Here is a 25,560-nt window from a genome sequence, read left to right as displayed (position 1 = left end):
ACACATAAGGGGGATTACCAACAGACCCCTGGCAGTCTTCAAGCTGGCACTGGACAAGCACCTAAAGGCAGTTCCTGATCAGCCGGGCTGTGGCTCGTACGTTGGTTTGCGTGCAGCCAGCAGCAACAGCCTGGTTGATCAGGCGCTGATCCACCAGGAGGCCTGGTCACAGACCGGGCCGCGGGGGCGTTGACCCCCGAAACTCTCTCCAGGTAAACTCCAGTGTTCCATTCCTTTATTGTTGTACAATGAAAGGTGTTGGAAGCCTGGCCAATGACTGTAGGTACTACAAAGTTGTGCTCTCTCTAGGTATAATGTTTGGCAGGAAACAGGATAATCTAGCTGGGTAAAGTGTACATGAGTATATATAGTGTGGGGGAGCCAGGTGGAGAATGTTTGGTAGGTCTTATTAGAGATGGTCTTGCACGTCCCGTGAAGGTCAGTCTCCAATAAAACCTACCCAATATTCCCAGGTAAATTTGTGTCTAACTTGATAAAAGTCCATTGTGTGGGCGAAACGAGTTAACAAGGATCGCACTATACAGTATTTGTTTATTTTTTCCATCGTCTCGGTATTATATCTTATTTATTTATCTGTAATGTACAAGTGTGGTCTCCCCCTTCCCCGGGGTGGAAGGGTGGGGGGGGGGGTCGCCGTGCGCCGGGCGCTGCGCACTTGTTATCACCAGCTCAGTTTGTTTACATCCACGACTGGTGTTGGTTGCTGCTGCTGCTTCTCTCTCTTAACCTGCCTGATACTTCACATAGTGGGGGAGTAGGTGACTTGAGAGAGCAAGATGCCGTTCATGAAGGGTCTAGCGCCAATCAGGCGAACACTTCAGTACTTAGAGTCGTCTAAACTAGTGCTGCGAGAGAGAGTACAGGTGCTGACCCTACACCACCTGTCATCCCTACCCCATAACCCAGTCCTATTACTTTAATACCAACTCAGTCCTATTACCTTAACAACCCAGCCTTATTACCTTACTTAATAACAACCCAGCCCTATTACCTTAATAATCCAGCCCCATTACCTTAACAACCCAGCCCTATTACCTTGCTTATATCACTACTTACCTGGATAATCATACCTATTATGTGCAACACCTGAGTATTTTTGTGGAAACATTTTGCTACACAGTGGCTTCATCAGTTAAGTACAAAGAAGAATGGTGGAACTCAGGAATAGTTTGAGGTAATCAGTCCCTTAGCCTGGAGTCAATTAGGTGGACTGAACACGCTGACTCCAGGCTGAGGAACTCATTACCTAAACTACTACTCATCTTCCACTTTTCTCTGCATTGGACTGAAGACTAAACTGTTGACTGTGTGTTTGTCCTGCACAATATATCATGCGAGGACAGACCCTTACTGACTTAATAATAATATGCGAGGATAAACATTTACTGGTAGCCTTTGTTCCCTAGTGTCTGTGAAGGGTTTGATAACGTTTTACCATTTAAGCCACATGCAAAGGTATTACATATGAGTAATTTATATCTAGAATTTATTTATACTGAATATCACTATATATTTTATGACCATGCATAAGATAAAACTACAATAACAAGATTTCACATAAAAGTTTCAGTGCTCTCAGTGACTGGTTGAAAAATATATGTACAACACTTAGGACATTTAAATAGGCATTGCACCCCACTAAAGACTTTTGTCACTCCCATACACCTTTTACTTAAAACAAGGTTTATATAGTGTCCTGTTTTCAGTGAACTAGAGAACTGAGAAAACCCACAGCAAGTAAAACATTTCCTTAATGTCCTAGTGTTGCATTTGGTGTCTATACCACAGTCTGTCAGTACTGATACACATTATACTTTTATCACTAACATTTTGAAATTACTGAAATGCATATTACTTATTTTTATTGTAATCAAGGGAAAGTGCTAAACCCTAAGGGGTCATTTAGCACTTGGGTAATAAAGTAACATTCAGGTTTGATCCAAGGAGCCCCTAAGTGTTAGGTAAAAGGACACACGTGCAACCAATGCAACATTTTATTGTGGCAACTTTTCGCTCTCCAGGGGCTTTGTCAAGCCGTTACGGCTTAACAAGCTCTTGGAGAGTGAAACGTTGCCACAATAAAATGTTGCAATGGTTGCACACGTGCCCTTTAACCTAACACGTTGTTAGTAAGTCTACCAGCATTAAAACAAGGAGCCCCTGGCTGGCATCAAGGCACCTCAGCAGAGGCTGCATTTTTTATTTTACTGGAAATGCCTAATAGATTCACAGTATAAAACATAACTACTGTGTGGCAGCAGCTCCTAGAGTATTTATAACACAGCAATGTAAAAATACTGTACAGCCTCTCCTCACTTACCAACGACTTGGACTTACGACAGGCTCTCTGACCATTATGCTTACCTAAATAATGTATATTAGAGTTGATTTCCTCTATATTGTTTATTACAATATACAGTACACTACTGTATAAACATATAAAAATATACCAGAAATGTAATAAATGGTACAAAGGTGACATTAAAACAAAATAAAAAATAGTTGACAATCCCACTACCATTATAGTATGCTCCTCACTTAGCAACAAATTTGTTTACTGATGTGGTCTTAGGAATGGAACTCCATCGTTAAGTGAGGAGAGACTGTATTGAAGAATTAATTTAGTCCATTAAAAAAATAAGCCTCTTATGTACAGCATTACTATGATAGGCCAGAGATGGTATCTAATACTGACAGGTACATAATTAAACCATGTGCTCATTGGGAGCTTGTCAATCCAATGATTGACAAAGTTCGTATTATTATTATTATTATTATAATCATAACCAAGTGCTAAACCTGTAAGGGTCTCATATTAAGTAAAACAATTCCTTAATAAAAATATCCCAGTGCTATGCATATCTTAATTACCATGATTTATGCATAAAAGAATTTTGAGTGTTTGAAAGTTGAAGCTATTTATCGAAGCAATATTTCTACATTTTAGGGTTAATGCACTTTGGTTAAGTTAGGTCACAGATCCAGCAAAATTGTTTTATCCACTCTATGGTTACTGTTTATCTATAAATTCAGCATATTTTTAAGGAAGTGGATATTATGTGCCGAGCATACAATACAGTGGACCCCCGAGTTTCGTGATTAATCTGTTCCAGAGAGTCTGCTGACTGGCGAAATTCATGATTGGCGAATCTATTTTCCCCATAAGAAATAATGGAAACCCAATTAATCCATTTCAGACAGCCAAACTATTAACAAAAAAAAATATTTTTTTAAAGATTAAATACAGATTTACATACAGAAAACAATGACAAATATAAAGCACCAATAAAATGGATAAATGAACATTTAACATCACACTTAACCTTTATTGATTCTTGTTGGTGTAGGAGGTAGGTAGGAGGCAAGAGGAAGGCGAGTTTATTATGCTTCAATATGACGCTAATATCATCTCTACGGCTTATTTATCTATCACAATTCGTCTAATATGACATTTTAAACAATATTAATAACATAGAAACATGATATATACTCTAGAATGAATAAAATGTCATAATGTATGAGAGGAGTAAATGGTGTAAGTGCTGTTGTTGGGTTTAAGGGCCGCTGGTGAGAGAAGCCGTGTTGGTGGCGGTGGAGGCTTTGGCCACCACCACCATCACACTTTAGCAATGTATATAATTTATAAATAAATATTTACATTTTAATTTATAAATAAGAAATATTTACATTTTAATTTATAAAGTCAATTTATTCAGGTATACACAAATACAGTTACATACATAGATTATCATACATAGCAGCATATGTGTAAAGTACCCAGGAAAACCCAAAAAATTCAAGAGTGACATATTTCCATTGGTGTCCTTTTATATTTACACTTATATTTACTTTTATACTTACACTTTTATATTTACACTTACCTTGGAGATGTTAGTTTAATTAGTTTGATGAACTAGATGTTGGCAGAGGTTTAGGGTGGTGGAAGATAGCAGGGTGCTGTTTGTTCAGCAGTCCTATACACATCCAACAACATTGGAGAGTTACTCTCATGTTGTTTTTCTATTGCTTACTCGCTTAACTTACTTGCTACACTGCTAATTCTACACTTAATTGCTGGCTGGAGCTATAGCCTTTATCGATACCTGCTGCTTTAGTATCATACATATTGTAGAATCACTGAATCACTGCAGAAGGCACATTCTCCCCTCTCTCTTCCTCCTCTAGTACTTTGCTATGAGTTTTTTTTCTTGAATTCTATCATGTTTCTCACCTTCTTTACCAAAGGGCTGGCACTAGGAGCTTTCTTTGGGCCCATGGTGGCTTATTTAGCAGTTGCAAGCACAAAAAACAATGAATTATTATGAAATGTGTTGTATGAGCCTGTGGGGTGATGGTCACATGCTGGTAAACAATGGCACACTGAGTGTGAATAGTGTGGGAGACTAGCTTTGTGTGTGCGCTGACGGGCAGACGCATACCAGAAGGTTGCTGAATCACGAGTCCAAGCATGAACCACGAAGCTAAATTTTACCGTAAAAACTTGTCGAAAGTCGGATTTCACGAAAATCGTGGCCGCCGAACGGCGGAGGTCCACTGTACAGACAACTGGTCTAGCAGCTGCTCTGGTTTAATTTGGCATTATCATTTACAACACTGAAGAACCTGCAACATGTACTGTAGTCCACATCAGAGGAATAACTTTGCGATGAAGAGAAATTGCCTGATTTACCAACTTAAAACTAAAGCAATAAGTCAGAATCTGCACTATAGACTACAGTATTTCTATGTATTTTTTACAAAGAACGTGGATTCTTGAGTTTCATGATTAATCTGTTCCAGAGTCTGCTGAATGGCGAAATTCACGAATAGCGAAACCATTTTCCCCATAAGAAATAATGGAAATCCAATTAATCCATATCAGACACCCAAAAGTATTTAAAAAAAGTATTTTTTGTTAAGATTAAATATAGATTTACATACATAAAACAATGACAAATAAATATAAAGCACTAACAAAATTGAAGACTCTTGTTGGTAGAGGCGAATTTATTATTTATTTATTTATTTATTTATTAATTTGAACATGATACAGAGAAGTACAAAGGAATACAGTTATTAAAGTGCAACATGCCAAAGTCCCTTGTATGCAGAGCATTATGGGCAGGCTTAAAATTAACTTATGATTAACTAAGCAATGATATACATATTCAGTGGTAAAAACATTATTGTAAACAGATAACAATTTAGCACAAATGAGTATTACAAAGACAGGTTATATGGTCATTTACTGTGTTGCTGTGCATTCAGTAGAATGGAGTATTCTGTTAGGTAGTGTAATTAAAAAATAAAGTTTGGCTGGGTCACAGGTTAGACATTTATGAGATACAGTAATGAGAAACATATATGAGATACAATTATACAGTTTTTATTTAGTTGTGGGTGAGTAAGTGATTTTTGAGAAGAGACTTGAATTTATAAACAGTGTTTCTTTTATATCCACAGGTAATTATGCTTCAATATGACGCTACTATCATCTCTACAGCTTATTTATCTATCACAATTCATCTAATATAACATAATAAACAATGATATATACTCCAGAATTAATAAAATTTCATTCCGTATATCACGAGTTGTGGTGGTGGTGGTGTGTTTGTAAGGGCCACTGAGAGAAGCTGTACATAACAGTGGTGATGGAGGCTGCAGCAGAAGCCACCACCACTATTCACACAATGTATGTAATTTATAAATAAGAGATATTTACATTTTATAAATAAGAAATATTTACACTTACCTTGGAGGAGATGTTAGTTTAATTAGTTAGTTTAATGGAGAAGATGCTGGCTGTGGTTTAGGGTGGTGGAAGATAGGGCGGCGTATGTTCAGTGGTCCTATACACCTCCAACAACGTTAGAGAGTTACTTTCATGTCGTTTTTTTTTATCGCTTAATCTCTTAACTTGCTTGCTACACTGTTAACACTACACTTTATCGCTGGCTGACGCTAGAGCCGTTATCAATACCTGCTGCTTTAGTATTGTACATATCGTAGAATCAATGAATTACTGAAGAAAGCACATTTTCCCCCCTCTCTTCCTCCTCCACTTTGGTACTTTGCTACAAGTTTTTTCTTGAATTTCATGTTTCTTTCCTTCTTTTCTTTGGGCCCATGGTGGCTTATTTAGCAGTTGCAAGCACAAAAAACAGTGGATTACAGTGGACCCCCGCATACCGTTGGCTTTGCATAACGCTAAATCCGCATACCGCTACATTTTATCGCCAAGATTTTGCCTCGCATACCGCTAAAAAACCCGCTCAATGCTGTTCGTCCGAGACGCGTCTAATGTGCGCCTCACATGTTCTGCCGGTGGCATTGTTTACCAGCCAGCCTCCGCGGTAACATCCAAGCATACAATCAGAACATTTCGTATTATTACAGTGTTTTTGGTGATTTTATCTGCAAAATAAGTGACCATGGGCCCCAAGAAAGCTTCTAGTGCCAACCCTACAGCAATAAGGGTGAGAATTACTATAGAGATGAAGAAAAAGATCATTGATAAGTATGAAATATGGAGTGCGTGTCTCCGAGCTGGCCAGGTTGTATAATAAACCCCAATCAACCATCGCTACTATTGGTGGTACAGCTGCTGCTGCTGTAGTACCGTCTGCTGCTGCTGCTGTAGTACCGTCTGCTGCTGCTGCTGTAGTACCGTCTGCTGCTGCTGCTGTAGTACCGTCTGCTGCTGCTGTTGTAGTACAGTCTGCTGCTGCTGCTGCTGCTGCTGTTGTAGTACCGTCTGCTGCTGCTGTAGCATCGTCTGCTGCTGCTGTAGCACTGTCAGCTGCTGCTGCTGCTGTAGCATCGTCTGCTGCTGCTGTAGCATTGTCTGCTGCTGCTGTAGCACTGTCAGCTGCTAGTGCTGCTGTAGCACTGTCAGCTGCTGCTGCTGCTGCTGCTGCTGCTGCTGCTGCTGTAGCACCGTTGTTGGTGTGGCTTATTGAGAATACCAAGAAACAATTAACCCCAGAGGATTTGCCACCCAGGATAACCCAAAAAAAGTCAGTGTCATCGAAGACTGTCTAACTTATTTCCATTGGGGTCCTTAATCTTCTCTCCCAGGATGCAACCCACACCAGTCGACTAACACCCAGGTGAACAGGGAAAAATGCCTGGAACTAGTGCTCATATTGGTGAATTTAAAGCCAGCAAAGGTTGGTTTGAGAGATTTAAGAATCGTAGTGGCATACACAGTGTGATAAGGCCTGTTCTGGAAGAAAATGCCAAACAGGACCTACAGTACTCAGGAGGAAAAGGCACTCCCAGGACACAGTGTCTCATCAGTCATTGCTGCATCTTCAATAAAGGTAAGTGTCATTTATTCTTCATTTAGTAGAGTAGTACATGCACAATATATATTGTGCATGTACTACTCTACTATTGTGCATGTATCCTTCTCTTTGTGTGTAGGAAAATGTATATTTCATGTGGTAAAAATTTTTTTTTCATACTTTCGGGTGTCTTGCATGGATTAATTTGATTTCCATTATTTCTTATGGGGAAAATTCATTCGCATAACAATGAGCTCTCTTGCACGGATTAATATCGCTATGCGGGGGTCCACTGTATTATGAAATGTATCGTATGAATCACAAGGCTAATTACGAACCGCGAGGCTAAATTTTGACGAAAAAAGTTGCTGAAAGTCGCGGCTGCCATAATGCAGGGGTCTACTGTACATATAACAAGAACACTTTACTGCTCAGAGCAAAATGATCATAATGACATGTGTAAAACAACTCTTATATGCTACAACCAATAAAGAGGGCTCTTCACAAGTGCTGGGTTTAGAATATGGTCTTGCTAAAATTGATGTTTCCTTTGGAGGTGCAAGGTTGAAAAATTTAAATTATTTAAATCAAAATGAATGTAATGCTGCCTTGTGTCAGAGAGTTTGCAGGAACTTAAGATATTCAATTATTTTTCAATAACTGACTGAAAGTGTGGTAAATGTAGATTTAATTGATGTCTTTATGCTGTATGACCCATGTGGGTTAAGCACTTGATTTTTATAATATTATGCTGTATCAATGTTTTATATACAGTATATATAACTGTATTAAGCAAATTTGTGATCTCTGGGCTAGCAGCTTAGAGAGTGAGAAAAAAAAATTAAATATATTTCATTATCAGTCACTAAGCTAGAGCTATTTATAATTCTTCAAAAAACTAATTGTGTTATTTTGTGTTACAGTAGTACATATATAGTAATAAACAATTTTCCCCATTATATTTTGCAGTTAGTGTCTGTGAATTATAACACACATGGAGAGCACCACAAGGGTGTACAAGAATTTGTGTTCTGGCACCTTCCACAACTACAATATAAAAATCCAAATATACAGGTATGTATACTACAACACTGTGATGTACACTAGATAAATTTTAACTTGCTTTATTTGATGCATAAACTAGTAACTGGTTATAGCTTTTCTTGCAGGTTTAGGTCGGCATTTACAAGGTAACTTATTAGATTAGATGAAAAGCACACAGGATAACATGCATCTATAGAATCTAAATTTTGTGTACTATTATTATAATCAAAACTAAGTATGAGTGCTTATAAGGACTTGTTTACTACACTTCTATACTTGTTAATGAATTTTTATTATTGTTTGTAATTTAAAGCGTGATTTTAATTTTTAACTCTTTCAGATTGCTACTTTTAGGAACTTGACACCAACACCATTTATACGAATATTCTTGGATGACGGTGAAGATGTCCTTATGGACGTTGACTCAAAGTCTCGCCCAGAAATTTATGATCATTTTAGGAAGATCTTTTGCAAGTCTGATAGCAAACTGGCACAGGAAGAATGGGAGCGCCAGAGTCGTGATAACCCTGCAAACTTTGGTTGGGGCTGTGATCGGCAATGCATTTGTGAGGTGCCTGGTCAGGTACCCTGTCCAGGAATAATCCCATTGCCAAAATTCATGAGGGGCAAATATAAAAGTGGAAAAGCTTAAAGTGAATGTCATACCTTATAGTATATTCTCAATTATAAACAAATACATTTGATCCTGCTTGTATATAAAATTGTGTGGATGAAGGGTTCAGAGAACCGACAAGTTGATAAATTACACATATGCAACACTTGGGTATCTTTATTGAGGAAACGTTTTGCCACTTAGTGGCTTCATCAGTCCATACAAAGAAGAATGGTGAAGAACAGGAGGAGTATGAAGTAATCAGTCCCTCAGCCTTGAGTCAATGTGGTCAGTCCCTCAGCCTTGAGTTGATGTGGTTAGTCCATCAAGATTGGTGGACTGATCACATCGACTCAAGGCTGAGGGACTGATTACCTCATACTCCTCCTGTTCTTCACCATTCTTCTTTGTATGGACTGATGAAGCCACTGTGTGGCAAAATGTTTCCTCAACAAAGATACCCAAGTGTTGCATGTGTCTAATTTATCATATAAAATTGTATTAAGATCTTAATGGTATCACATTTTCTTTACATCTGTTGTCAGCAGTTTTGCAACATAATTACATCTGGAAATAAAAAAAACATGGCAAATATGAAAAATCATTAATAATGTAAATAACATTTTAATGGAACCATTACTTTTAAAAATAAATGTAAAAGGCTCTTATGTTTTTCATTATAATCATAACTAAGTGCTAAAACCATAAGGGTCACAAAGAAAAGCCACTTTTTTAAACAAAAGTGTACCATTGCTTGGCAATGTTTTATATGAAGACTGCTTCCTCCTGCATTCAAAGGTTAATAACTGTTCCACTAAACCACTTGTCTCCCACATACTTCATTTTCTGCATACAGCAATAGACAAACAATATTTACAAAATATGCCAAACTCAGGTTATAGAGCACTACGAGGCTGAGGGAAGCTAGCAGCAAAGGAAAGCAGTGTGAACAGGTGACCATAACTTTGATATGCTTATCCTCTTCTATATTCTATACATACTGTACAATGTTTATATTAATGTTCACTTTACCTGTCCTTCCTTACTTTCTTCAACCCTCCTCTACAGATGCCTATGCAATTTACTCTGTTTATATATACACCTTCTCAAACTAGTTAATTGTTTGTCACTTCCTCTATTTCCTCAAGAGCTCTTCTTCATCCATGTGCATACAGACACCTACAAATCTCTTGCTCTTCAGACCCTTCTAATAAGCAACTCTGTCTTGATTATATAAAAAAAAAAAACTACATGTATTTTTTGCCACCACATGCCTGCTGTCCATTTGATGATTCTGGGGATAATCACCTTGTGGAGTGATCTTGGACCAAGTTTCCAGTTGATGACTTGGTCAGACTGTTACTGCTTGAGGTATATAATAAAACATGGGCACCACAGCACAGCTCATTAGGAACAGTTTTGAGAAATATGGAACTCATTTAAAGGTGACTAGATTATTTTCCTTATATTTGAAGTTAGGATGTTCCAAAATCCTTGTACACAACAATGCTTTTTTTTACTATATCCACTGGTGTACCTGTTATGTACATTTCTTCAAAGGGGGAAGTGGTGTCTTGAAGGTGAAGGGTCTTTAATCCATGAAATTTTATATGCCCTTCACTTCCTTGAAACAAATCAGATTGCTTCCTATTTCTGCAAGTGCTTTTGACCTTTTGGTTTAGCTCAAACTGATGATAATAAATAACAATAATAATAAAGTGTTGTATGAACTCTACGTGTTTAGCTCTTCCCCACGAGTATAATAATAATTTTGCACTCTTGCTTTTCATTTGGGCTAATTTGTACTCTCATTTTTTCCCTTCAAGAGAGGGGGGGGGGGGGTTACCTTGATGCTTAAGAAAGAGCTCTTTATCCAAGGAACTGTAGCGACTTTTCCTTCCTTATATCAAACCTGATTACTCCACTCCTCCCATTAACCAGGGTTTAGCATTTCCACTTGAATATAATCATAATCTTGTCTTTGCCCCTCTCCTAAGAGGTTGTACATTTGGAATAAGTTATTCCAACTTTTTCAGTTGTACTGTACTTTTATTCATACTCGAGGAATTTAAGGCACCTCCAAAAATTTAGGTTTTTTTTTTTTTTTTTTTTCCAACAAGTCGGCCGTCTCCCACCGAGGCAGGGTGACCCAAAAAAGAAAGAAAATCCCCAAAAAGAAAATACTTTCATCATCATTCAACACTTTCACCACACTCACACATTATCACTGCTTTTGCAGAGGTGCCCAGAATACAACAGTTTAGAAGCATATATGTATAAAGATACACAACATATCCCTCCAAACTGCCAATATCCCAAACCACTCCTTTAAAGTGCAGGCATTGTACTTCCCATTTCCAGGACTCAAGTCCGACTATATGAAAATAACCGGTTTCCCTGAATCCCTTCACTAAATATTACCCTGCTCACACTCCAACAGATCGTCAGGTCCCAAGTACCATTCGTCTCCATTCACTCCTATCTAACACGCTCACGCACGCTTGCTGGAAGTCCAAGCCCCTTACCCACAAAACCTCCTTTACCCCCTCTCTCCAACCCTTTCGAGGACGACCCCTACCCCTCCTTCCTTCCCCTATAGATTTATATGCTTTCCATGTCATTCTACTTTGATCCATTCTCTCTAAATGACCAAACCACCTCAACAACCCCTCTTCTGCCCTCTGACTAATACTTTTATTAACTCCACACCTTCTCCTAATTTCCACACTCCGAATTTTCTGCATAATATTTACACCACACATTGCCCTTAAACAGGACATCTCCACTGCCTCCAACCGTCTCCTCGCTGCTGCATTTACCACCCAAGCTTCACACCCATATAAGAGTGTTGGTACTACTATACTTTCATACATTCCCTTCTTTGCCTCCATAGATAACGTTTTTTGACTCCACATATACCTCAACGCACCACTCACCTTTTTTCCCTCATCAATTCTATGATTAACCTCATCCTTCATAAATCCATCCGCCGACACGTCAACTCCCAAGTATCTGAAAACATTCACTTCTTCCATACTCCTCCTCCCCAATTTGATATCCAATTTTTCTTTATCTAAATCATTTGACACCCTCATCACCTTACTCTTTTCTATGTTCACTTTCAACTTTCTACCTTTACACACATTCCCAAACTCATCCACTAACCTTTGCAATTTTTCTTTAGAATCTCCCATAAGCACAGTATCATCAGCAAAAAGTAACTGTGTCAATTCCCATTTTGAATTTGATTCCCCATAATTTAATCCCACCCCTCTCCCAAACACCCTAGCATTTACTTCCTTTACAACCCCATCTATAAATATATTAAACAACCATGGTGACATTACACATCCCTGTCTAAGACCTACTTTTACCGGGAAGTATTCTCCCTCTCTTCTACACACCCTAACCTGAGCCTCACTATCCTCATAAAAACTCTTTACAGCATTTAATAACTTACCACCTATTCCATATACTTGCAACATCTGCCACATTGCTCCTCTATCCACTCTATCATATGCCTTTTCTAAATCCATAAATGCAATAAAAACTTCCCTATCTTTATCTAAATACTGTTCACATATATGCTTCAATGTAAACACCTGATCTACACATCCCCTACCCACTCTAAAACCTCCTTGCTCATCCGCAATCCTACATTCTGTCTTACCTCTAATTCTTTCAATTATAACCCTACCGTACACTTTTCCTGGTATACTCAGTAAGCTTATTCCTCTATAATTTTTACAGTCTCTTTTGTCCCCTTTCCCTTTATATAAAGGGACTATACATGCTCTCCGCCAATCCCTAGGTACCTTCCCCTCTTTCATACATTTATTAAACAAAAGTACCAACCACTCCAACACTATATCTCCCCCTGCTTTTAACATTTCTGTCATGATCCCATCAGTTCCAGCTGCTTTACCCCCTTTCATTTTACGTAATGCCTCACGTACCTCCCCCACACTTACATTCTGCTCTTCTTCACTCCTAAAAGATGGTATACCTCCCTGACCAGTGCATGAAATTACTGCCTCTGTTTCTTCCTTAACATTTAAAAGTTCCTCAAAATATTCTCGCCATCTACCCAATACCTCCATCTCCCCATCTACTAACTCCCCTACTCTGTTTTTAACTGACAAATCCATATTTTCCCTAGGCTTTCTTAACTTGTTTAACTCACTCCAAAATTTTTTCTTATTTTCATTAAAATTTCTTGACAGTGCCTCTCCCACTCTATCATCTGCTCTCCTTTTGCACTCTCTCACCACTCTCTTCACCTTTCTTTTACTCTCCATATACTCTGCTCTTCTTATAACACTTCTGCTTTGTAAAAACCTCTCATAAGCTACCTTTTTCTCTTTTATCACACCCTTTACTTCATCATTCCACCAATCACTCCTCTTTCCTCCTGCCCCCACCCTCCTATAACCACAAACTTCTGCCCCACATTCTAATACTGCATTTTTAAAACTATTCCAACCCTCTTCAACCCCCCCACTACTCATCTTTGCACTAGCCCACCTTTCTGCCAATAGTCGCTTATATCTCACCCGAACTTCCTCCTCCCTTAGTTTATACACTTTCACCTCCCTCTTACTTGTTGTTACCACCTTCCTCTTTTCCCATCTACCTCTTACTCTAACTGTAGCTACAACTAAATAATGATCCGATATATCAGTTGCCCCTCTATAAACATGTACATCCTGGAGCCTACCCATCAACCTTTTATCCACCAATACATAATCCAATAAACTACTTTCATTACGTGCTACATCATACCTTGTATATTTATTTATCCTCTTTTTCATAAAATATGTATTACTTATTACCAAATTTCTTTCTACACATAGCTCAATTAAAGGCTCCCCATTTACATTTACCCCTGGCACCCCAAATTTACCTACTACTCCCTCCATAACATTTTTACCCACTTTAGCATTGAAATCCCCAACCACCATTACTCTCACACTTGATTCAAAACTCCCCACGCATTCACTCAACATTTCCCAAAATCTCTCTCTCTCCTCTACACTTCTCTCTTCTCCAGGTGCATACACGCTTATTATAACCCACTTTTCACATCCAATCTTTATTTTACTCCACATAATCCTTGAATTAATACATTTATAGTCCCTCTTTTCCTGCCATAGCTTATCCTTCAACATTATTGCTACTCCTTCTTTAGCTCTAACTCTATTTGAAACCCCTGACCTAATCCCATTTATTCCTCTCCACTGAAACTCTCCCACCCCCTTCAGCTTTGTTTCACTTAAAGCCAGGACATCCAGCTTCTTCTCATTCATAACATCCACAATCATCTCTTTCTTATCATCTGCACAACATCCACGCACATTCAGACTTCCCACTTTGACAATTTTCTTCTTCTTATTCTTTTTAGTAATCTTTACAGGAAAAGGGGTTACTAGCCCATTGTTCCCGGCATTTTAGTTGACTTTTACAACACGCATGGCTTACGGAGGAAAGATTCTTATTCCACTTCCCCATGGATATAAAAGGAAAATTAATAAGACCAAGAACTATTAAGATAAAATCAAAGAAAACTCAGGTGAGTGTGTATAAATAAATGTGTACATGTATGTGTAGTGTGACCTAAGTGTAAGTAGAAGTAGCAAGACATGCCTGTAATCTTGCATATTTATGAGACAGACAAAAGACATCAGCAATCCTACCATCATGTAAAACAATCACAGGCTTCGTTTTACACTCACTTGGCAGGACGGTAGTACCTCCCTGGGTGGTTGCTGTCTACCAATGAAAAATTATCTGTAATTTCTCCAGTTATGGAATTTCACATGGATCACCTGAGTGATCCATGCATGACTGAGGAAAACTTTGCCAGGAATCTATTTGCAGTTTGATGGAAAACAATTTTGTTCTTCAATTCAGATCAACGCCATTACCAAAGGTTTTCGAGTCGCTGAAAGAGTACTGGAATATATTCCAAAATGTGGAACCCCCTTCCCCCTCTGTGGGAGACTGGCAGATCCTGAAGGGCAGAACAAGCAGCTAGCTAGATGGCTAGTGTGCGTGTGTGCGTATTTGTTTGCTACCTTGAACATCTGCATTTCCAACACAGTGGAAATCAGTTTTTGGGTTTGTTAGAAATGCAGCAACCACTGTTGTATACAATATATAGAATAGTGGGATGTGGGGAATCACATTTCTGGATAGTTTGTAATGCATTTTGGAAGTCTGAAACAATAATGAATGAGAAAGCAGACATGGTTGCAATTTGTATGATAGAAGCAAGGATTGTGCATACCTCTGCTGAAAGAATCCTGGTTAGCTTTAGCAAATGTCCTCAGATTATTCCGAGGTAAAACAGCTCTGAAGTCTATTCCATCTGAGAATTTGAAAACATCTGTATACGTTGTTGCTGCACGAGAATGCAACCAAGTTATCATGGAAGGAAGAGTGAGCACACTGGCCTTTGGGCAAGGAAGGAGGCAGAAGCAAACTTGAATTGTCAGAACTTTCCAGGAAGGAAGGTGGGGAGGGAAGAGAGTATGATGTAAGGTAGCTGTAAAGGACTAAAGTGGCTGGGCCATTTGCCTTTGCTCCCCTTCACTTATTTCCATCCTTTTTCCTACACATCTTTACCAGGGCTCTAATCACAGTTAAGTTGAGACTTGGTCCCTGTAATCTAACTTGGACAGGATTAGGCCTGAACAAAACAGAAGAAGGGTTAGTCTATCAGCTCCCAAAGTAAAAAGGGTTCAAGTTTTCAGTAGGTTCTGCTATGTACTGCAGATAGCTCTGACGTCAGATAGCATTACTGTAAATTCTCACAATGTGAAGGGGTTGTTGCACAGTTTATGTAGAGCAATCTTCCACTTGGGTTTGGATTGGATGGAGGGAAAGATGAACACAATGATGCCCCACTGCTTCTGTGACTTCAGCAGGATCTGTTACTTTTTCAATGGCAGTGGTCTGGAGACAATTCTGGGGGTCAATGCCCCCATGGCTAAGTCCCAAACCAGGAGTCCTGGTCTGGGACTGAGCACATAGAAGGAAGTGGCATTTACAGTGATCATGCAAGCAGGCCAACAAGTTTGTTTAGCTAGCCATGTAAAGCAACACGTGTGAGTTCTTTCTTGTTTTATAATCTAAACAAAGGTCTTTGGTACAGTTGTAATGATACACACACTACACAGCACCTTTCAAATGAACTGCTCAAGCTCAGGCCACCAAAGGATAAATTTTTGAAAATGATTACCTGAAGTCCAGGGGATGGCAAGTGTGGCTGCAGTGAGTACAGTGGAGACAGAGCTGTAATTGGTCGTCTGTAGAGGTACTGGGAGGAGAATCAGGAAAAGAAGGATGACAAGTATAGAGCACCCAATTTGCATACTCAAACTGCCACCACCTTGCTGGAGTGGGGCTACATCATCAGTTTTCAGGGTTTGTGAGATATTGTCTGTGTCTAGACTGTCAGTATAGGATATTTAGTTTGTGTTAATATTATTAGAAATTTTTAAATACAGGTTACCCAAGTTGGGGTTATAAAGGTTGTTCGTCTTTGGTGTGCTTAACTGGAAAGTAAACATAGTTGTACTCTTGTAAATATTTACAGTAGTTCATTTTTCTGTTGGTATTTGTGAAAGTAATGTCACCCTTAACCAAAGGCCTAGTACTTGAGGTGTGTGCACACTTAGATTTTGCATAAAAGACAAAATATTTGGCGTTTCATCAAATTATGTTGGTAACCTTTTGCTCTCTGACTCAGATAAGATTTTCTTCGGATTTTTAACCCCGGAGGGTTCGCCACCCAGGATAACCCAAGAAAGTCAGTGCGTCATCGAGGACTAACTTATTTTCACTGGGGTCCTCAATTTTGTCCCCCAGGATGCAACCCACACCAGTCTACTAACATCCAGGAACCTATGTATTTGCTGCTAGGTGAACAGGACAACAGGTATATCAGGAAACGCATCGAAATGTTTCCACCTGCCGGGAATCAAACCCGGGCCCTCCGTGTGTGAAGCGAGAGCTTTAGCCACCAGCCACCTGGCTATGATGCCTATGTTGGATGGCATGTGGCTAGCACCAACAGCCTTATTGATCAGACTATAGACCTGGAGAGGAAAAGTCATTCCATTTCTAACTTAAGTACATGTAGTTACTGTTTTTTCTAATACTATAATGCTGCACGTGCCTTCTGGAGGCAATGATTTATGGTAGATTGATGCTACTTGTACTCTCTTATCAGCATATTTCATTATGAAACAAATTTGTTCCCAGCTAATTTGTTAAGGTTTAATGTATTGAAACACTCCTAAGATGATTTTTGTTGGACTAATCATGTCTGTGATTAAAGCACATGTAGACTGATCAGGGTGTGCTCTGAGTTTGTTGCATACAACATACATATTTTATACAATTTTTTTTTTTTTTTTTTTTTTTTTTAAATTATAGGGAAAGTATCATCCAATCTGTATGGCTGTACTTTTTGCTGCCTTAAAGACCATTTATCATTGCTAATTGTTAATTGGTATGTGACAGTTGAAGTGAATCATCTCTTGGAACTTTCTTTACTACTACAAGGTTTGTTACAGTCTGAGCTTAGAACTCGTGGAAATTTGTATCTGGTTGCTTGTACACAAGAACACTGACTAAATCCTGGTTTTCAAATTATAATGCTAATAACATGACTACATGATCTGTGGTTAAGATATGGTACAAAATAACCGACAAATGTGAAATAAGACACGAGCGCGGTATTAGAATATTTTAAGGGAACATTTTCACCACAAAGGTCTTGTCATTCATGGTGAAAGGTCTCCTCAATAAAATATCCTAATACTGCATGTGTCTTACTTTACATCATTTGTGGTGTTATGTAGCTCAATGCCAAACTGAAAATAACATCCAGAGCCCATTTTCCATTGTGGCTGGATTTTTTTAGTTACTGCACTCCTAGATTGTACTACTTACAAGTACCCATTGAGCTGTCATAGTAGTCTTTAATATTTGACTTTGTGGACTGTAAATGTTGCCTTTGCATCACCAAGGATACTTACATAAGGTATTTTATAGTTAAATGTCTCTCATGTTTGCAAAACGTAATGATGTTATAGTATGTGATTGTTTTTCTTCTTTTTTTTTTTTTTTTTTTTTTTTTTTTTGTCTTGCTGTCGTTTGTATCTGTAGCTTTGATGTGACAGCCACTGACTGGGTTTGTGTTCTGCCCAACAATCAAACATGACTCTGAGATAACACAACAATCTTGAAGGTGATGTAAGCAAGTCATTTTATCTTGAGTTATGGCATTTCTTTGCATGGTTGTATCTACATGTTCCATATCTGCACACACCCCAGGCATAGTATCTATTCCTTTGGAATTACTGTTGCTTGTAATTCACATGATACATTTTCACAACTGTTTCTTTTAAGTCTGTACCCAAAACATGGGCAGCAGTTTGTGTAATGTTTGGTGTACTGTTCACATGTACTTCTGAACTAATACAGTATTTATTTTTTTAACAGTGTGCAATTCTGTGCCATAAATGGGGGCATCAGTTCTGGTAGATCAAAATTTTCCCTTGAACTTTGTGTGATAGTTGGTGTACCATGAAAACTGTTGTGGCACCACCAACACATGGCACAACAGCAACACGTGTTATGTGGCATCACTGCTCGTATAAGACCAGTAAAAAGCACCACTCACCTTATGTTGTGGGGAGGAAGGGCAGCTACCCACTCGTCCACGGTGATGGGCGACTTGGGTGTTGGAGGCCGGGGATGGGCAGCCAGATGAGCGGCAAGGGTGGAGGTAGGAGTGAAGGAATCCTGGGTGGCAAATACTGCCCCCTCCAATGAGCCGCCCCAACCCGAAGCTGCACTGCCACTCTCTAGCACAAAGGTAGGTGTGTTGCCAGAGCCCACATTTGTTGCTGCAGTGATCAAGATCTTTGGTCCTGCACCACTTACTACCACATTGGTGTGCTCATCATCATGCACACCTTCACACTCTGTTCCACCACTCCCCACGCCCATGCAAATATCTTTGCCGCCCTCGATTGCCGCCACCTCTCTATCGCCGGAGTTAGGTGCTCCACTCGATACTCCAGAGCTCTCCCCCTCGTCACTACCCCCTAGAATGGTCACATCAACCTCTTCTGGGCTGCCATCAAGGTTATCACTAATTAATGGGGTCACACTTGATTCTTGTCTCCTTTGATCAAAGTCAACACTACTCAATGTAGTCACACTTACTTCTTGCTTTCTCTGATCAAGGTCATCACTAACTAATGAAGTCAAATCTGGGTCTTGAATTCTTTTTTCAAGGTCATCACTTATTACTGGAGTCAAGTTTGAGTCACACAGTCTCTGAACTTCACCATCTCTAATAACCGAGGTCACAACTGATATTTGCTTGCTTTGATCAAGGTCATTGGTAATTACCAAGGTTGAACTCTGACCCTGTTGTCCTTGTTGGAGGTCATCACTAACTGGAAGGGTCACGTGCAGCACTTTCCTGTCAAGGTCAACAGTAGGCAGCAAGATACCGTCTGCACTTACACCCTCGCAGCTACTCTCACTAACCACTCTCTCTCTTACTCTGCTCTCTTCTCGTTCACTATAACTCTCACCTACACTCTCCGTACTTACGCTGCTCACCTCAACCCAATTAGTTCCTCCATGCCTATCATCATCGTGGGCTTGAGTCATTATCTGTGGTGTGTGAGCGCGTTCAAGCAGTTCATCACCACTCAGTTTTAGAGAGGTGACACTGACACTAATGCTGCCAACTTCCTGCCGGCCAAGAAACATACCCTCAGAGCTCCAGTCCGAGCTAGTACTCTCTAAACTCTTTCCTTCACTATCGTAAGTGTCCCTGGTGATTCTACTACAGCTATCATCTTCACTATATGGTATGTTTCTACTACAACTATCATTTTCACTAGAAGCAATGTTTCTACTACTACTATCACCTTCACAATAAGATATACTTCTACTACTACTTTCATCTTCACTATATGAGATGTCCCTGGTAGCTCTACTATCATCTTCACTGAAAGAGGTGTCTCGAGTAACTCTACTATCATCTTCACTGACAGAAGTGTCTTGAGTAACTCTAATATCACTACTGTCACTTAGCTTAACACCGTCTGTATCACTGTCTTGGCAAGAGCTGCTTTTGTCATGAGACTTATCACTGCCATTACCATCACTGTGTCTAGTGTCATAGTCAAGGCTGCTTTCTGTAATTTCCCTTAGGCCACTGCCACCACCAGTGGAATCTTGCTCACTGTTACTTCCATCTGAGTGAATGATGTCATCCCCTCCACTTATCATGGCTTCACAAAAGCGTTTTCGAGTCATCGAGAGAGTCGAGTGTGGGGTGCTGGGGGAAGACGACGGCGAAGCAGTAAGAGGGGGTGAACCATGATAGAAGAAAGCATGGTCGACACCAGCCAAGCTAGGGCGCTTAGCTGTGGGCTCCCCCTCACAGCCACCACCATCATTACCTCGCCGTGGCATCCCACTGCTGTCTTGTGTATCACTGCTGGCCGAGTCACTTTCGCGCCCCTCGCTCATCTCTTCTTCCTTATGTAGTGCACCTGGAGTGTCTCTGTGGGAGCCACTAGCAACTACTTCACCATTCACCACCAAAGGCGATTCTAAATCTTTCTCTGCCACTACCGCTAATCCCTCTACCTCATTTTTTTCCACCGGAATTCCATTCTTGTCTTTCACTGTAGCTTCATCTGGAAGAGCTTCATCATCATCCAGTGACTCAAGTGCCAAAGACCTGAATATAACAGTGCCAGTGCTGGTGTCACCAGTGTCATCTGACGAGGTAGTTCCCGATGATGTACTTGGAGAAGACACACCCACAGGCGAGGTACACACTGACAAACTTTCTCGTGCCTCCACTGATGCTAGGCTGTTAACATCACTTCTACTAACACCATTGCTCTCACTGGTGCTCTGCTCAATGCTCTCACCAAAGTATTCAAAAGATCTACTCTGAGAGTCATCTGGCGAGGCTTCTCCAACTTTATCTTCTTGCTCTTTGTTGTCGACATCCAAATCAGAAGAAAGCAGTTTCTCGGAGGTCAAGCGGTGTGCAGCATATTGGGAGAGGCGAGGAGCTCTGCGGGGGGATGGGCACACTGCCCTCGGCTGCTTGTCTCTTCCTGCTAGTTCTTGTCCTTCTCTTGCAGTTGATTCCTTCCGTTGGTGGCCTGCTGTGCTACGGGAGGAGTGACGTGTGATGAGGCGATGGTGGTGGTAGCGTTGCTTGAGGGCAGTGGTAAGACAACCCACACTGCCCTGTAGACGCCGCCACTGACACAAGGTGGATGACACTACACGGTTCACACCTCTTACCCCTCCGCCCTCACTCACCACACTGCTAACACTCTCTCTTCTCCCTTCACTATCATCTGACACGCTTCTCTTCTCCGTCTCACTGTCACTCCTCTCCCCTTCTCTCTCACTAATTTCTTCACTGCTTGTCTCTACTCTAGTATGTTCTCCCTCACCTTCCTGCACACCTTTATCAAGACCCTGGGTGCAGACACAACTTGTTTCTACACTGTGCTTGGAGTGTTCAACAGACAGAGGTGAAGACTGAGGGGAGTGAGGGAATGTAGAGTAAGTCACAGCACTGAAGGATGTGGCATGTGGTGTGCTTCTGGTCAAGAGGCTGTTATCAAGAGGCTGAAGAGATGGCAAAGAAGTTACCCGAGGAGGGAGGGGCTGGTGTTGCTGCTGCTCTGAGGTTGCCTCTTGTGAGTGTGTTGCTCCTACATATGCACTCCTCTCAGCTAGCCTCTCATCCTGTCCATCTGACCTCACTTCCTTTCTCTCACTATCTTCACTATCTGTATCCGCTACACCACCGTCTACCCCACTAGGAGAGGGCTGGCCAGTCTCAGATGCTAGCCTGTCAAACTGCTTCTGGTGTCTGGGTGTGTGAGATTCATTCCCTGTGTCATCTTCCAGGAGCTGGTTTGTCCTCAACGACTGCTGATGCTGGTGTTCTTTACCTCCAGGAAATGTGTCTACTTTTTCCCTGCTGCTCTCTACAGGCTCAGACCATTTAAACAAAATCCTCTTCAGTTTCTTGCCTATAATATGATAGCTCCTGCCTTGCTTGCTAGCAAATTTGTCATCAACAAGGTCATATTGTGGGGGCTCGGGTGAGTGAGTATGGTGATAGTGGGGAGGGGGCTCAGGCGAGATACTACTGCAGTAGTGGAACTGTGGCTCTGGCGAGTGAGTAGAATGGAAGTGAGGTGATGGTGGTAGTGAGGTAACAAGGTGGTTGGTCTCTGCACCTGCAGTGTCGCACCTCTCACCTGAAGCCCCGTCCTGACTGCCAGTCCACACTTGCCCGTTATCTTCCTCTGTTACAGTATTCTTACCCACTGCCCCCAATGTATCACTCACGCCGCCTTGCAGCTCTGGATGTATGGACGTGCCCCCACTTTGTTGTGGAGTTTGGGGTGTGTGGGTGCCAGGGGATAGGGATATGCCTCCAACGAGTCGAGGAATTGGGGGCGTGTGATCACTGGGGTCGGAAGGTGGGGTTGTGTGCCCACCAGAATGTGAGGGTTGAGGTGTGTAACCGTTGGATCCCAGCACACTGTGACAAAATGAAGACGAGTCCCCCTCCTGATGCCACAAGTGAGAGTCTGGCCCGGCATGGGCACTGAGGTGGTGGTGGTGGTGGTGGTGGTGGTGGTAGTGATGGGTGTGAAGGAGGGATTCAGTCAGCAGGTGGGGGGATGGCCCACCTAGCTGGCTGCACGAATGGGCCAAATGGGTGGCATGACTACTTGGTGAAGGCTGCGGGGAGGAGCCAGTGGGTGTAGCAGGTGGGGCAGCTGGTGGAGCGTGGGCGAATATGGGCGATGATGATGAGGAGGATGCAGATGAGAGGGCGTCCTGGGGGTCGAGAGTGAGGGCGGCAGAGATGGTGGTGATATGGGCGTGGGTGGGGGAGTCCTGTCCACACGTGTACCTCACCACAGGGGAGTCTTTACCAGGTGCCAACTTCCCACATACTCTCCCGCTTGAAGTGGTGTGGGCAGAAGTGCGGGCATGGGCAGGGCTGGTGTGGGCATGGAGAGAGTGAAGCAGCCCTGAGAAACGACTTGTCCACCTGCCACCTGCAATGTAAATCACATTGTTGAGTTTTCAATGGAGAAAGAGAGAGGAGGACTGTCAACATTTACAAAGTGCTAAGACCATAAGATCATTCAACTCTCTATGCAACAGATTTCATACATACCATACATACACACACTCATTTGTTGCATACCACACATGCGCACATTCACTGAGAGAGGGAGCAGAGGGATTGTGTGCACTGCTAGCAACAATGTTCAACAAGTCTATCAAAAAAGGGAAACTGCTAGAGGTGTGAAAGGCAACAAATGTTGTCGCAATTTTTAAGACAGGAGACAGACAGGCAGCAGTAAACTACATGAAGCTTGGGGAAGGTCAAAGAAGACTGCAGACAGAGTATGGGCTCAGAGGGTAAAGGTTGCAAACTTCACTTAAGGACTTTGGGGTGAGTATCATACTAAGCATATCCCGAGGCACACATGAACCAAGTAACTGCTGCAACAAATGTGCATCTGGCAACTCTAAGAATAACTTTTCAACATTAAGTAAGGAGTCATTCACGACAATTCTGTGTACATCAGGCCCATATTGGAATATGCAGCACCAGTATGGAACCCACACCTGGTCAAGCATATCAAGAAATTTGAGAAAGTGCAGAGGTTTGCAAGAAGACTAGTCCTGGAGCTAAGGGGTATATTCTACGAGAAGATGTAAAGAGAACTCAACCTGATGACAGTGGAGGACTAGGGAGGATATGAAAACGATATACTGTACATAATACTGAAAAGAATCGACAATGTGAAAAAGGACAGAATGTTTCACAGGTGGGAAACAAGAACAAGAGAGCACAACTGGAAGTTGAAAACTCAGATGAGTCATAGGATGTTAGGAAGTATTTCTTCAGCCTTAAGAGTTGTCAAGAAGTGGAACAATCTGGAGAGTGACATGGAAGAGAGAGGGAGGTCCATACATGCTTAAAGACAAGGTATGACAAGGCTCTTGAAGCCAGGAGAGTGGACCTAGTAGTGACTAGCAAAGAGGCATGGGCCAGGAGTACTGACCTGACCCTTGCAACTACATATATACAAGTACATGCACACATACTATACATGAGAATACACTGGCACACACACACACACACACACACACACACACACACACACACACACACACACACACACACTCACACATGCACACACTCTCACACACACACACACACACACACACACACACACACACACACACACACACACACACACACACACACACACTTATTCATATACCACACATCTGAACTTGAATACTCTTCATCACTCAAAAGACAATCAAAGAGTTGTTGGCATTAAAAGCCTCTCTCAAAATTATCCTGAGAACCCTACAGGTGCTCCGATGATTTAAAAGCTTAAGCTGCAATCACACAATCACTCATGTGAGGCAATATACCCATATAGGTAATTCAGCACATGGAGTGATGGAGGCTCACTCTCCCATCCACTAATAGTGAAACAAACTATTGCAGCCAGGATTCCCCAATCTACAGAGAATTTTACTGTGATAATCACTCGGACTTACAACTCGCTCTCCAACCAGAGTACTCTACGTGTATTTTACTTTTTTATTGTTTTTAATGCAATGCCTAGTTCTATTTTTAATATACTAAAAATGTTATAAATGGTGCAAAGGTGACATTGAAATAATATCTAAAGATGGTTGACACAAACCCACTACCAGTACAGTATGCTTGATATATCAGTAAGGGGCAGCTCCTCGCTTACCGGCCCACTCTTAGGAATGTAACTCAGTCGTTAAGTGAGGAGTACCTGTACTATAATACCGAACTTCCACATAGTGTCTTAAGCCTCCTCTTCCTCAAAGTCAACAACCACCAAAATGGTAGTGGCTGGTAAAACACACCTAAATATCACCAGTCAGGGAAACCAAAGGAATCCGTACATGACTGAGACCTACAGAACCTGAAGTATAGTGGAACCTTGGCACTCGAACTTAACTGGTTCCAGAAGGCTGTTTGAGTGCCGATCTGTTCGAGTACAGAACAAATTTTTCCCAACCAATTTTCTTTTTGGTTGGCTGTTATTGCTAACCCTCTTAGGCACCATGGTGACTTATTTATACATACAATATAAAAAATCACCAAAAAATGCAAAGAAACATGAAATAGTTAACAGCGAAGTTCTAGCAGGTTGTGTTTGTTTGGTCGAGTGCCAAGCAAAAGGTTGACTACCGAGTGATTTGTTTACTGGACAAAGCATTTGAATACCGAATTGTTCGAGTACGGAGCTGTTGAAATACCGAGATTCCACTATACACTGAGAGGAGACATTGGACACCAAATACCAGACCACAAACATTTGAAAAAGCTCAAGAAATAGGTCTTCAAGAGAAGAATGGCCAAGGACTCAATCCTTCAGTGTATACTGATGAAGTAAAAGTTTATAAGGTTTAACATGAACTTAATGTGCTGAATTT

The 25,560-nt window shown here is 41.0% G+C and overlaps 2 protein-coding genes across 7 annotated transcripts in view; one reads left to right on the top strand and one right to left on the bottom strand.

The window, feature by feature from the left end:
• LOC128684916 (uncharacterized) overlaps positions 1-25,560 on the bottom strand; it is a 173,807-nt gene that overhangs the window by 101,742 nt on the left and 46,505 nt on the right. For 5 of the 6 annotated variants that reach the window (XM_070099309.1, XM_070099290.1, XM_070099310.1 and 2 more), the window contains exons 2-3: positions 18,659-23,114; positions 16,208-16,285 (exon numbers count right to left, since the gene is read on the bottom strand). In XM_070099309.1, coding sequence (XP_069955410.1) covers positions 16,208-16,285; positions 18,659-23,114 — 4,534 coding nt within the window. The remainder of the gene's footprint in view (positions 1-16,207; positions 16,286-18,658; positions 23,115-25,560) is intronic. The other variant, XM_070099306.1, reaches the window with a different exon arrangement.
• On the top strand, positions 685-9,632 carry mRpS25 (mitochondrial ribosomal protein S25). The gene is made up of 3 exons (XM_053771294.2): positions 685-884; positions 8,280-8,384; positions 8,695-9,632. Exons 1-3 carry the CDS (start codon positions 798-800, stop codon positions 9,004-9,006), a joined length of 504 nt encoding a protein of 167 aa, XP_053627269.1. The 5' UTR covers positions 685-797; the 3' UTR covers positions 9,007-9,632.

Source organism: Cherax quadricarinatus, chromosome 5, assembly GCF_038502225.1.
Source record: "Cherax quadricarinatus isolate ZL_2023a chromosome 5, ASM3850222v1, whole genome shotgun sequence".
In the NCBI taxonomy this organism is placed as follows: Eukaryota; Metazoa; Arthropoda; class Malacostraca; order Decapoda; family Parastacidae; genus Cherax; species Cherax quadricarinatus.
The sequence above is the reverse complement of the archived record's forward strand: the minus strand, read 5'-3'. Positions and strand labels throughout refer to the sequence as shown.

Coding starts and splice junctions, on each gene's coding strand:
- mRpS25 (XM_053771294.2), top strand. CDS start 798: ATGCCGTTCATGAAGGGTCTAGCGCCAATCAGGCGAACACTTCAGTAC. Junction 885..8,279: donor TGCTGCGAGAGAGAGTACAG/GTGCTGACCCTA, acceptor TATATTTTGCAG/TTAGTGTCTGTGAATTATAA. Junction 8,385..8,694: donor ATAAAAATCCAAATATACAG/GTATGTATACTA, acceptor TAACTCTTTCAG/ATTGCTACTTTTAGGAACTT.